The sequence below is a fragment of the Teleopsis dalmanni genome, chromosome 2 (genome assembly GCF_002237135.1).
Source record: "Teleopsis dalmanni isolate 2A chromosome 2, ASM223713v2, whole genome shotgun sequence".
Lineage (NCBI taxonomy): Eukaryota > Metazoa > Arthropoda > Insecta > Diptera > Diopsidae > Teleopsis > Teleopsis dalmanni.
Window position 1 is genome coordinate 95,729,792 of NC_051847.1, and position 14,788 is coordinate 95,744,579.

General features: G+C 30.4%; 2 protein-coding genes across 2 annotated transcripts in view; one reads left to right on the top strand and one right to left on the bottom strand.

The window, feature by feature from the left end:
* Positions 1 to 14,788, bottom strand: part of LOC119682064 (sodium/potassium-transporting ATPase subunit beta-1-interacting protein) — a 135,523-nt gene that overhangs the window by 41,498 nt on the left and 79,237 nt on the right. The gene's annotated exons all lie outside the window — the stretch shown is intronic.
* Positions 2,083 to 6,849, top strand: LOC119682066 (angiotensin-converting enzyme-like). The gene is made up of 8 exons (XM_038095413.1): positions 2,083 to 2,351; positions 2,417 to 3,032; positions 3,965 to 4,328; positions 4,398 to 4,743; positions 4,816 to 5,036; positions 5,369 to 5,509; positions 5,615 to 5,787; positions 6,764 to 6,849. Exons 1-8 carry the CDS (start codon positions 2,307 to 2,309, stop codon positions 6,778 to 6,780), a joined length of 1,923 nt encoding a protein of 640 aa, XP_037951341.1. The 5' UTR covers positions 2,083 to 2,306; the 3' UTR covers positions 6,781 to 6,849.

The window sequence follows — 14,788 nt, forward strand, 5'->3', positions numbered from 1 at the left end:
AAAAAAGTATGTTGTATAAATAATAAGAAAAATATGTGTAAATATTATATATGTTATTATAAAAATATACATCATAATTTTTTATACTCGTGTATATTATGTACAAAAGAAATGAATATGAAGATGTTTAATGTAAATAATGAAATAACCAAATGAATTAATTGAAAATAAATAAAATAATATGAAATAATAATAATAAAATATTAATGAAATAAATAAAATAATATTTAAAATATGATATATTTATGGTTAATCAAAGTGTGTACTATTCGCATATAAAAAATATAATAAATTTAAAAATAAAATAATTAATTTTTTAGAAAATTTTGTGATATAATTGTGTGTGATATATTTAATTAAATCACTAATTTGGCAACAAATAAAAAAAATTTAATTTTATGTGTGTTTAAAAAGACTTTTTATATTTACCATGAATTAAAAATTCACCAGCAGTGACGAATTAAGGAAATGCAATCAATGAGCTATTGAAGAAACTTCGGAACATCACCTTTATTTTTTCCGAGTTTCCACCAAAATTCGATTAAAATTCTTTAAAAATTTTAACTCATTCTAAGTCACGAGCTAACCTTTGTTTCTTCGACTAGAATGAAGAATCTCGTAAAATTCAATAATAACATACGCATCTAAAGTAATACGTATCGTTATAAACCTCCTAAGCTGTTTTGTGTGGTTCCGACCACCCAGCTTTATCTACCTACCGTTGTGAATGTGTCATTTCAAAGAACTTGAAAACTTGCCGCTTTAAGTAAAATAATAATAATCTCTTAAATATATCAAAAAAATTATTTTAATAATGTGGAAGGACTAGCCAAAGTCCTTATATCTTGTTTTTCATCACCACATACTCTCTAAAAAAAAATATGTGTTTCAGTGGAACAATCCTTTTGGAAGTCTAAACTTAAATTCTACTCATTTTTTATTTCTATTTATTCCATTATTATATATATTTTTAAACAAATATAAAAGCAATTGTGAAATTTATAACTTAAAACTAACGGAAAAAGTATGAAAAAGCCTTTGGAATACTGAAAATATATTTCAAATTACAAAAAGTCAACTGGAGTAAAGATCCTATGGCAATATTCAATAAAAATGTTTAGGTATATCGAACAGTATTAAATTACAACAATAAAGTTTTATTATTTTTTCGAACATTAGTGAACTATAATAACAAAAATTCATTTTATATTATTTTAATTAATTGAATTTTTGGCTGACCATACAGCTGTTTTGAGTATTGCCAAATACCCATCATCGCTGGACTTGGAAATAATTCTTGAATTTAAATATTCGTAAATATGAGACTGCAAATGCCAGGAATCGAACTCATGCGCTGCCAAATTTGAAGCTCAAAGTCAGCGCACCTTAACCAACTGACTCAAAGTCGTACTTAACTTTTTATGTTCGCACATTTTTCTGGTGTTATGTTACTGAAGTTTTATTATTTATTAATTCCATTCAGTTAATAAAATTAAATTAATATTTGAAATGCCTTTGTATTGAAAATAACAGTGCATATTAAGAATTTAGTTTCTTTCATAAAAACGAATGTTAAAAATCAATTTAATAAAAATATTTTCCGCACTTTCCTTTAATAAGAGATTGAAGTCCACCTCATTTACATTGTCGCAATCTTTTTAATTAAATCGAAAAGTTTATTTAAGTGATATAAAAGCTTCAAAATTTTAATTTCTAAGCAATCTTGGAAATTACTTAATTTAGACGGAGAATAAAACTTTTACTGCCGGTCTCATATAGTTACATATATATTAATAAAATATTCATTCTCTATAATAGCGAAAAAAAGAGTTCAATGTCAAATTGTGATTAAACGTCTAACAATTCAATACACACAAATATATTTACATATAACATATGTAGTAATAAATAAAAATATGTACTTATTCACATGTAAACAAAAGAAATATATTTACTACTATAAATTTCAGCTTCTGCATTGAAATATAAACAAAAAAAAACATATAACCCAAGGAAGTGAGATAAGAATTTTTTTTATTTATTTTAAAGTAAAATTTTTTTCAATGAACAATACAATAAACTATAAAATTCCTATGCACCTCGCCTACTATACTTATCATTAGTAGTCAGATTTTATACTCCTAAAGAGATATACGTATACGCGCCAAAAATCATATTTTAGTTAAATAATTTAATATATAAAATTCTGTGTAACTTATAAATAAAACTAAGATAATCTTTGTGTAATTAGTAAAAGTGGATTGTACCCTGAAATATTTCAATTACTTCGATTAAACTCAATAGAAATGTGGTTACTAAAATGTCGACATCTATTCGCACTATATTTCCTGGTAATTATTTAAAATTTTTTATATCAAATTATTCATATGCATTTCATAAGATTCAATAACTATAGATTTCGGTGTTCCTCACTGTCAGAGGATTGAAAGAAAATAAAACATCAACAGTTGGCAAAACAACAGATTATGAATATCATGCCACAAATATTTTAGATGATGCGACGAAACGAATGCAGAAAATATGGACTGTAAGACACGATATCTTTGTGAACTTGGCAAAGGGGCGTGGTTACAATCTGATCAATCAAGCGCCCATTAAACATGAAATAGATAATGCTTACCGTAATTTAGTATATGAACTTGCAGCAAATCTAAGTGTTATTCCCGTTACCCAACTCAAGAATCATACCCTCCAACGCCAAGTGCAACGTTTATCAAAACTGCAACTCTTTGGTTTGCGCAAGACCGATTATGAAGAAGCTAAAGACATGCTGCGCATTATGAATGGTTTTCTAACCGCGCATATGGTATGCCATGTACAACATGTCAAAGACTGCTCAAAGCCCGTTGCTATGGTGCCGACAATTTTGCACCACCTCGCACGCACAAAACGATTAGTTGAATTGGACTATTATTGGAGGATGTGGCGAAAAGCGGTCAATGAGCAAGACTTGGCTAAATCTACATTCATTAATTATGTTCGTCTATTTCGCATTGCGGCTAGTTATAATGGTAAATTGAATACTCTTCTCAAATAATGCAACATTTGATTTATATACCTATACATATAATTCATAGAAGTAATTATAATTTAATATTGCATTTATGTTCGATGGCTTCAGAAATTTATAAAAACACAGAACTTATTTTAATTTATTTATTTATCTTTTTATTACACTACAATCATTGTGTTAAATATAACACACTAACATCTTCATGTCTTTATTTCTATACAAAACCATTTCTATTCATCTTCCACAACTCCTCGGACAGAATTCAAATAATTTTTTTAATTAAAGTTAATCCTTAAAATAATTTAGGTATTAAAATCGTAATTTTCTTATTATCCACACAAATGCATCTTGTACTTTCTCCATATATTATTTTATGTAAATGTTTGTAATTCCATCACATAACCATATACCCAGAATTCAGTATCCAATATCCCACTTACACATCCTTTACACCTAATCCAAGTTACGCAAATCTGAACTCATTTTATTTAATTGTCATTATGATGAACATACAAGTAAGCATCCTTACGTGGACTAACACACAAAACATTCCGCTGTTACTTAGCTTAATGTGTATACTGACACGTCCATCATTCCAAAATGCATTAAACGCAACTCATTTGACCAATTAGAGATTGTATTCAAACAGACAGTTACACAATCACCCACCAGACTGCAGTGTAGATTGTTATTAGCAATTAGTTCCTAGCATTTACAAAATTATAAACTAATTTAAACTCATTCGTAAACCTTACGAGGAGTAGTAGATAACCCTACAATGCATCCAACCGAATGTATATCCATATGAAGACACGTACGTAAATAGTCCATAAAACTAATCACAATTTCCAACGTAGCAGTACTTGTGAAAGATTGACACTAACCTATATTTGTTCATGTATGTACTTTTGTATACGCATTCGTCAATAGGTCATGTGACGCCATCCCGCACATGGTATCTCTACTACGACACAGAAAATTTTCAACGTGAGTTGGAAGATGTGGTTTGGGAAATTATGCCATTGTATCAAGAAATGCATGCTTATTTAAGACATGCAATACGCACCGCCTATGGTCAGAGCGTAACCCCGGATGATGGCTGCTTGCCTTCTTCTGTCTTGGAGCAAATCATACAACAAGCTTGGTTACCTCGCACCGTTTTTCATGTACCATATCCGAAAAATCAATTACCGCCGGTACAGCCCCGTCTTGAGGAAGTACTGGTTACTCCTGTTAAAATAAATAAAAAAGCTGCGGAATTCTTTGAATCGCTAGGTCTAAATCATATGTCTGAGTAAGATTTCAGATTTCTCAAAAACATTTTAAATATAAGCACATAATTATTAAAATTTTTATAAATTAGCGCCTTCTACGAAAAATATTCTCGTCGTATCAGCGCAGAAGAAGCAGGCTCAGACTGCAAGTCCGAAGTTTATTATTTTCCACCAGATGTCGCACTACGCTACTGTCCCAACCTGGACTATAAAAAATTGATGCAAATGCATGGTCACATGTCGGAACTGCAATACAATATCTACAAAAAGAACCTACCATTCGGTTTGGATAGAGAGCCATGTCCAGGATTTGGCAGTGCCATTGGTGAAGCATCTGTCATTGCATCGGGCACTCCACGTCACTTACACCGCCTTCATATACTATACAATGAGAGCCTAAGCGAGGAGGAATCGTTGAATCGTGTATTCCGTATGGTGCGCTTTAACTGCATTCAGCAAGTAAATCATTTTAACGTTTTCTTTTGTTTTCCACTCTTTTTTGGATAGGGCGTTCATACCATACTTGCAATTCCGCAATACTTTATCAACGACAAATTTCTTGTTGACGTCATGGATGGACGCATCGGTTCGCATGAGTACAATTGTGCATATTGGCGGTTACAGTACAAATATGCTGGGGTAGCGCCACCAGAACAACGTAGCGAAAAGAATTTCGACCCCGATTACAAATTCTACAAGGGCCTCAATCCAGAAAAATCAAATACAATGTAAGTACTGGTATCACCAGCAGTACGCGTAAGAGAAATTTTTGTAAATAAATAAAACTCGAAAGTAAATATTTTCGAAACATCTCATAAATATTCTTAAATTTCTACAAGTACATAATTTATAGTAATCAGAATTAACCTCGCAATTATTCATGTGCAGCAGTGCTTCTCGATTGCAAGTGACCTTTGATTTTCTGACTTTAAATGGCGCGTTGAATTACACGTACCTGTGAACACATGTCACAATGACAACTGCATTTATTTTTTATAGCCAACATCAATTTCACAACATCAATTTTTGCCTCTGAAACAAAAATAAATTTTTTTTTTAGGAAATTCCTTTCGGAAGTTCTTGGTCATCAATTCAATCGTGCCTTCTGCCTAGCAAGCGGTCAATACCGACCCGGTGATGCCGAGTATCCACTGCATAACTGCGACTTTTATGGCAGCCTTAATGCAGGCAATATGATAAAGTATGCAAGAAAAAAGTGCAAATTAATTGGAAGAGAAGCTTTTTGAGGAAAATTATTTGGAAAATATTGCAATAATTTCTTTTCACCTGTTTGGTTTGCTTACAGACGCATGATGGAGTTGGGTGCTACGAAACATTGGCGTGATATTATGGAAATCGCCACCGGTGAACGAAAATTGAGCGGAAAGGGAGTGATGGAATATTTTGCACCTTTGTTTACTTTTTTAAAGGAGGAAAACAAACGCTTGAATGTCGACGCCGGATGGGATGCAGATATAAGTAAGTTGATGTCAATTATAACGATACCTGAGACGTTCCCAATAAATGTAAAATAAGTGGTTTAATGTTACGTTTAACAACATCATGAAAGTCCAACGATGAGAGTTGAAAATATTGATAAAGTTATTGATGAAATATTATACAAATTCGTAGAGTTTATAGCGTTGATGTATGTATATATAACATTTCAGGTAGTATGTACCTATATAACTTTTAAGGTAGTTCAAAAGAAAAACATAGAGTCTGTAAGTTTTCTTCTAAAGTAATAAAGTTTGTTATTAATCATATGTATAGGTGAGTAAATAGTAATTAATTTTCAGCAAAAATAAAGTTTAATATTTTTTTTGCTCTATTAAACTTTCATTTAATTTTTCATGTAACACAAATTTTTCATTTATTTCTTTTGAAAAGTATCTGCTCTTAAGCAATAAAAATATAGCTTTAGATATATTGAAGTTTACAGCAAAAAATGAATTTCAATAACAGCCTTTGATTTATTTTTTATAATAAAATATCAACTCATTAAAGTCACTAAGCTATCTCTCGGGCTAGAGTCTGAATAGTTATACGTTCAGGCCTGTACGTTCAGGTCAGATAAAATGGTAAATAGACTATAATCTTGTTTGCAATTCAATCATATCATGATGCATTAATAATGAGTAGACATATGTAACCATATGGTTATCCGATTTATTTCAGTGGCGCTTCAACCATATAAGTCCCGTCTTCATATTGAATATTTGTACTTAGCATTGAACGATTGATAAGTTGAATACCAGTAAATTTGGAAAAAAATAACACTAACATAAACAGCTGAGAACCCACTTATACATTTTGTAAATGCAAACATTTTATTTAGGGTACCTTAATTAAATTTTTTTTTAGGGTACCTTAATTAAAATTTTTTAAAAATATTTTATTATTATTAATTTATTATATTTATTTTTTTGTTTATTTTTTTTTTATTTCTTTATAGATTGCAGCAATGATTGAAAATCCCTAATACTCACTTTAAGAACAGAACTTAAAATAGTACTAGTTTTATAAAGAATAGATTTTTAATAAAAAATACTGTAATTTTATTAAAAATAAAATTATAAATTATTTATAACTGATATTTTTCATACATTATTAAATAACTAAATTATTTTCATATATACAATATTGTGAAAATGGACAATATAGTTGACAGATATCATTAGTCTGTAACTTATAACTTCTTTATAACTAATGGCAGGGAATCATTTTATGAAAAAATTTAAGCAGTTATAAGACCTCTCCTTAAATAGAGGTAAACTTAATTTTCACATAGCTTTACACTCTTTGAATTTTATGTAGTAACACAATGGAATAATAGGCTTAAGTGTATTTCTCGGATAATCGTTAAAACCTGTTGATTGTTCAAAATAATATATATATATATATATATATATATATGTATATATATATATATATGTATAAATTCATAACATAAACTATTGTATCAAAACGGAGGTTTTTATCGAACAGTAGTGATATTGCAACAAGCTTTATTTATATTCATATTTTAATATTCAAGAAGGGAGAGATTATCAATTAAATATATATCAATAATATTTAAACTTCAAAGTTCAAATGCAAAAATATTACATTAAATTATAATAATAAAACCATATAATAATATGGTTATATTTTGATTTTATTGTGTTATTTTTATTGGATACTAAAGTTTACAATATATTATATAACTCAAAAAAATTTATTTTATGACATAGTTAGGTGACCCTATTATGTATATTGCAGATCCTAGGGTTATGGTATTGTTTTATCCAATTTATATTTTTTTTCGAATTTTGGGAGTGAACTCTATAGAAATTTTAACACACATTGTATGCATGATCTAGTCCATCTTTGACTGCTATTACTAAGCATCAAATCAATATTGTATTATGGATGCGAAACGGTGGCTGCAGCGCATATCCAATACTAATCTTTGGGAACGCACGAAACAATTACAAGCTGCCACTGAAATCAAAAGAAGAAAATGCAAGTGGAGTGCAACCCACAAGGCAGCCTCTGACCAGGAACTCCAGCTAAGAGATGGCAAAGAACTGTAGACCAAGACTCACAGTCGTCCTGGAACCAAATTACGAGAGAAGCACGCAACAGAGTAAGAAATCGTTGGGGCTATATGATCCACTAGAGAGAAGGGCAGCAGTAAGTAAGTACTAAGCAGTCAACATAGCCTTAGTATATATGAACTTTCAAAGCTAAGAAACTTTTCAAGCAATGAATTTAAGTAACCCAAACAATCCGGAGGCAATACTTTAGTTATTTTCAATACACTGTACTGGGTAGACTTCACAACTGGTATTCAAAATATTTGTACATGAAATTCATTGGTAATGAAATAGATTTGTTTTAATTTGACGATAACGAGCTTTATTATGCCATTAAACTTTATTTTACTGCCAAAATATCTAACAGGTTCATATTTCATAAAATCACACCCAGTGTCAAAAGTAATAAATAAAATTCCTTTGTGAAAGGAAAAAAATTCGCAAAATGTTTCAAGAGAAAAAATAAAACTTTTGCTTTTCTTATGCGGAAAATTTTAACATTTTACCGGTATACCCTCAAGCTGAACCTACCTCAACCCTCAATCCACAATCCTCAACCCTTAGCTCACTTTGACTGAAGCATTAAGCACGAAAACACAAATTACTGCAAGGCAGCAGGGCAGCAAGGCTGGCAGTGAAGAATGAGCAGTAAATTTGTGCTTTCACTGAAAGGCCTTTTTGTTTATTTGTCTATTTATTCACTTTTTCCTTGATAACCTTTGCATTCAAAATTTTTGTGAAGCTAAGTTCCTGGCATTCAAATGGTTAAGGATAGAACGTTTTTAGTTAAAAATTTGCTGCCGATGATTTTGGCAAATTAAATGAGCTTAAAATGGAAAAAAGCAACATTACTGCAAAAGTGATTTTGCACATCTCCGCAGCTACGAATACATAGACCCGATACCATAATATCTTCAAAATCGATTCACTTTTAAAATGGGAAACCCAAAGTTTTATGGATAAACGCAAAGTTTATAATATCTTTATGAACTCTGCATTAATGGACAATTAAAATTTAAAAAAAAACCATTTAAAAACATTTTTAAAATGTTTAAAGAATATAAAATGTAAAATTTTTTCTGGAAAGTATCCGGCTTATTCAGTTAACTTCTTCTATTCAGTCCAAAGAAACTTTGAGGTGCTAGCAACTTTTTTATTCTTATTATTAACAATTAAACTATTCGTGAAGTTTTTTAAGGTTTTTTGTAATTTATTATAATAGTCAATATTTTCCATTAGCTAATTTTAATAATGTTATATATTCTGTAAATTAAACATTCTGCTCGAAAAATATTTGTATAATTTAAAAAAAACTTTGAAGAATTAAAATTGAGGTTGATAAATATAAATTATTGTATTTACATTAATTCAAACATTTTCTCACCAAACATGTCTAGATGGTTATTAAAAAATATATAAACATTATGGAATCATTTCATCTATAAGCTCAACCGTCTGGTGGAATAGTGTATAACTGATTTTGTTCTTAGAATTGCATAAATATGGTCATCTTTAGTGTTTTTGAACAATTTTCCTTATTCCTTATTTAATCTTCCTTATCTGTAGTTATTTAGTCAAATGTAACACAAATATCATGAGGTGTATATCACAGAAATCTTTCCTACATCTAAAACTCTAATAACAACCCACAAAAAATCACTTTGGAATAAATGAGATTACTATAGAATCACGAAAACAGTTGGCAGCCTCATTAAATGCTTTATATAAAAATTTTTAAAATTTTGAAAAATTCATTCTGACCCCTCAATGACTTTACAAGACATAGTGAATACCCATAATAGGTGGTAATTGAAAATTTAGGTTTCAATTACCACAGGATCTATTGATTGCAAAAGAGATGTTTTATTGAGTGGCACCTAAATATCCTTGATATTCATATTAATGTTATAGAAACCAGTTTTGTATAAGAAGAGCCATGGACTTACGCAATTATAATCAGTTAACATTTCCGTTAACCGAGAGTTAGCACCACCATCGGCGTATATTAGGCACCAGCATTGAATCGGCGATTGAGTCGAAAAATACATTAAAGATCGTGCTCTGAAACTGTTCAATATAATTGACAGTCACAATAATCCAACACTCCGCATCCTAAAAATATCCATCATATTATAAATCCCCGTTTTCAGTTATTCTTAGTGTGACTTAAAGCAGTCCACAGATAAAATAGAGTAAAGGTGCTGATTCACCAACTCAGAGATCTGAATATCAAGATATCAAGAAAAAAACAACCAATCGATCAAGTGGAGCAATTAACGTTGTGCTATTATTAATTTTTTCCACATTTTGTGAGTGGCTCCTAATTATGATAGTTAATAAGTTTATCACATTTGTTTGTACATTTAAACCATATGCAACACTGGAGTGAAATCTATTCGAAATGTGAGATTCAAAGGCAGTCCAAATACTCGTTTGACAAAAGGAGAAGAACAATGTCTTAAGAAATTAAAAGCAAGTGTTCTGACGCTTAATTGCAATTCCTTTGTAAATTCACTCTTTTTAAATTTATAATAGTTTTTCAATGTAGATATATATTTCTACATATGTACGTACATTTTAATAAAGAGCATATGAAGCAATTTCATTTCTAAAGCAACCGAAATCAACTTAATAAATGCAGCTAAAAATCATTTTAAAAAGTTTGTGATCTGAAATGTAAGCCGAAGACCAAAATAATTTGAGTTTTGTTTAATTTTGTGCAAGGAACACAAACATAAAATCATTAAATTTTGATTAATAAACTTTTGCTAAATATTTTGGTTTAGAATTTATTTGCAGTTTATGAAACTAGTTTACATATCCTTTTTACTTAACTTTCTCGTCATTATGCATACCGAAAGCTGAAAGTAGAGAGCTGAAATTGCTCCATAACTTATTTTTTCCGGCAAACAACTGAAGTTTATTAAAACTGGCCATTCTGGCAGTTGCTGACCAAAAGGAATGACCGAGCATTTCGTTGCAGGACGGCTCATATGCGTGCACACATGTGGTTGTGCTCAAGTATGTTGTTCATGCACCGGACACGTCTGCCAGTACAGGGTATATGCGTTATGGAGTAGTCTTCTAGGTTGGAACGACACTTGCGTTGTGGCTCGGTTTTAATTGCTGAATTCCCATTAAAGTTTAATTTATCGTTTCAATTTGAAGGCACACACTTTCATGGCAGACGAGCTGACTAATGGATTTGTTGTACAATTTCCGGCTTAAATGCAAACAGATTTTGAGTCCATAAACCGTTTTTTCTCTTTTTTGTTTGGTTTTGTTTTAAGAACCAACTTTTTCATATCGAATGTTGAAAGAAAAACCATTGAAACCTTCAAAAATAATTCAAAGTAAATATTGTACATACGTCATGAAATCGGGCATGCAGTGGAAAAGCTCCGCTCAGTTCACAAATCCGCTTACCGATATGCGCGTCCTGTGCACAGAACACAGAACAATGAACAGTCGCAGATATTTTTCTTTATTTCATTAATATTTTAAGCAAAAGTGCAAAATTCATAAAAATTTGCACACTAACTGTTGAGAATAGAAAGGCAAATTGCTTATGAGTAAATTCCTGACAGCCATTTTGGTAAGACTTTTCAGCAGTTGTTTACACTTCGGAGGACTTTTTGCAAGCCCAGTCAAGCTGAGTCTTCCTCCACACTTTCCAAGTTGCTCCTTTGAATATTTGCATGTGTTTCCTTTTTGTGGGGATATGTGAGTTTGTGTGGAAATGTGCTGGTTTGTCTCTGAATGCATAGGAAATTTGCGGCAGTTTTTGCTGACGTAGCGTGTTTTAATGAAAGCAAAATTGTTTTTCCCTCCCCTCACGCTTCCATTTTGTTTTTGCAAGGATTTCATATTATTTCTGCTTTTTTGACACGTTGCAGAAATGTATATTTAGTCGAGATGAACAATACATGGGATTATTCCCAAATTTATTGCAATTCCATGAAGCTAAATAAATTTATGTGGAACGTTTCTCTGTTTATATAAATAATTATCTTTTGAGAAAATCATGTACTAACAATCTGAATTATATGGCTTAAGTTTCTCAAATATTTTAAAATTATATTTTTGAGTCTAGTTTTTCATTTTTAAAAAAATTGTGTTATTATTGAAATATTTAAGCTTATTGATTAAATAAAAAAATATTAAAAAATTACAAGATGATTTTTTTTTAAATTATTTATTAAAAGAATTTATTGTAGCCAACCTGATTCCTATCGTCCATTAATGTACAATTCAACTTTTATACTGAGCAGTTGGAATATTATTCGATCTATATTAATTTTACTGAATGGTCTTTAATTTTATTTAAACATTTTTAATTTTATGGGATTACAATACTGTCGCAATACTGAGAGATAGCCAACCGGCGATCAAAGCACTAAACTCGCTTCAGGTGCCCTTAAGTCTGGTGCAAGACTGACTGAATCAAATCAGGTGTCGATTCTTTGATTACCGGGACTTACTGGCATACGCGAAACAGAATACGTAGGCACACTAGCCAGGAAAGGAGCAATCACACCGATTATGGGGCCGCAACTTTTCTGTGGACTAGGACATAGTACGCTCCTTTCTCTCATAAAAATAAAGAAGGACTAGAATTAAAAGCATTACTGGGATAATATACTAGGATTAATACAATCCAAATCACTTATGAGTACTTACAACAATAAGAGATACCAGGATTTTATGAACCTATTAAAAAAAACTTAAAATCGTCACAGGAATTGTAACAGGGCGCAGTAAACTAAAACACCACTTTACGAGACTGGGTGTTCATGCGAATGCAAACTGTAGATTCTGCGAAGAGAATTACGAGTCGGCCACACATGTACTGTTACAATGCCCTGCACTAATGCACAAACGGAATAGATTCCTAGGAATATTTGTTCTTACGGAAGAGGTAATAAATCTCTGTAAAGTAGGTTTTATACTACTTTTTATTGACGCTACAGGGCTTAGAGACCTACTCTAAACCCAAAAAGGGGACAATCTATTGTCGGTCTATTGTCCCCATCACTTAACAATAATAATTTTAATAATGGGATTACAATTTTTTAAAATCAGTATTTAGAACAATCGGTAAATAATGAAAATTAATGTCATTCAATTGACAGATATTTTCAAGAAATTTTTTTATGTTAACTTAAAGCTTTAATAAACTAATAAAATTTTATGAATTGCCTAATCATGAATTACTTGTGTCATTACTTGTATTTGTTAAAAAATTTGAGCTACTTTATTATAATCAATTAATTAGAGAAGATATTTTTTCATTTTCTCAAGTAATATCTTTTATAGATGCCGGTTAGGTTAGGATATATGAAGTTAACTTTTGGTCACCATATTTTTTCATTTTCTCAAGTAATATCTTTTATAGATGCCGGTTAGGTTAGGATATATGAAGTTGACAAGGTCACCACTTGAACTTAACCTAATTTGTGATAAGTTATATCGTATAACCACTTATACCCATTAACAGATTAGACTATCATATAACAACTCAAGGCAAAACATACTTAAATCCTTCATTAATGCTTTAAATGCTCTTTTGAAGTTTTAAAGCTGATAAAAAAGCACTAAAAAGTGACCCTCTAGAGACTGAATTTTCTAGCATGGTTCCCTAACCGGCAGTGACCCAATAACAAATCTACCACAAAACTGTTATCTTCGCTTATGTACTTATAAATGTCTACATATCATTGAATCCTCACAACTTGTATTACATTGCTAAATACAGATTCAACAAATGTTTGCATTATTTCAGATTAAGCCCAGATTTAAAAAATTTTTCGAATTAATGCCTTAAGCAGCTTTGACTGGCTCGCACTTCTGTCAACTCTCTGCTTTATTTCTGTAACCGAGAAATTAGAAACTAGAAATGGTGAACTGTGTCGATATGTCGTTAAAAAATGTATAGCAGTCAAAACCCGTTCTAGATTTAAATTAAATTGAACTTAACGACAATTAGATTTTTCATAAAAGGCTTTTTGAACTTTATAAAATACTAATTTATAGTTCTTATTTGAATCTTCTTCTACATATATAAAAATATTTCCGATATTTTGAAGTTTTTTTGACTTCTTAAACAGGGCAAAATATAAAAACTGATGTTATTAATTTCGAATTGGTACCTTTTGGTAGAAAAACTTATAAACAATAATATAATAAAAATAATAATAAGCATGTTTTCTATTATTGGACTAGTAGGCAGCTCAAGCTACTTATTAAAATATAAGCTATAGCTTCATTAATAACGACCATTTCTAACTTAAAGACTCTACTGTTATGAGACAGCCTACAATATACAGATTTTTTCAGTTCTTTAAAATAATTCCGTCACCTACCCGATTTTTGAACTGTAAATATATATATATTAAACTATATGGTTTATCCCTATCCTTTTGAGGAACTTACGACACCCATCTAGGTATAGATGTAAAATCAACAGTGAACTCTCTCCGAATTGAGAATGTGAGAGACCAATTTGAATTTTAAATTTGGCAAAAAGCATCATAAAAAGTAATCAAATTAATATTTTATGGTAATTTGATCTATTCCTGTTTTATATATTTCAAAAAATAAAGTTACTTCCCTACTTTCCCTACCACTATTACTGTAAAACCGATGGGCGGCTGAAAACTTTTATTACTAACAGAGATACAAAAGTGGGAGGTAGCCGGTTGACTCTGTTTGAATTCATTTACATATATTCGAAGACTCTCTATGGTCAATTCAAGTATTCATTTAATTAAAGTTTAAATTTTTGTACTTAAAAAATTACTCATTATTAGTAAGTAATATTACAAAATAGATTATTTGTCATGAGACTCAAAATCAATAATTTTATTTAATTCAATTTGATTTCATCTAATAATATTTACTTT

Bases quoted from the DNA above. Each gene is read 5' to 3' on its own strand.
- LOC119682066 (XM_038095413.1), top strand. From the start codon at position 2,307: ATGTGGTTACTAAAATGTCGACATCTATTCGCACTATATTTCCTG. The intron at 5,037-5,368 runs GTAAGTACTGGT...TTTTTTTTTTAG, and splicing joins CCAGAAAAATCAAATACAAT to GAAATTCCTTTCGGAAGTTC. The intron at 5,510-5,614 runs GTATGCAAGAAA...GTTTGCTTACAG, and splicing joins AATGCAGGCAATATGATAAA to ACGCATGATGGAGTTGGGTG.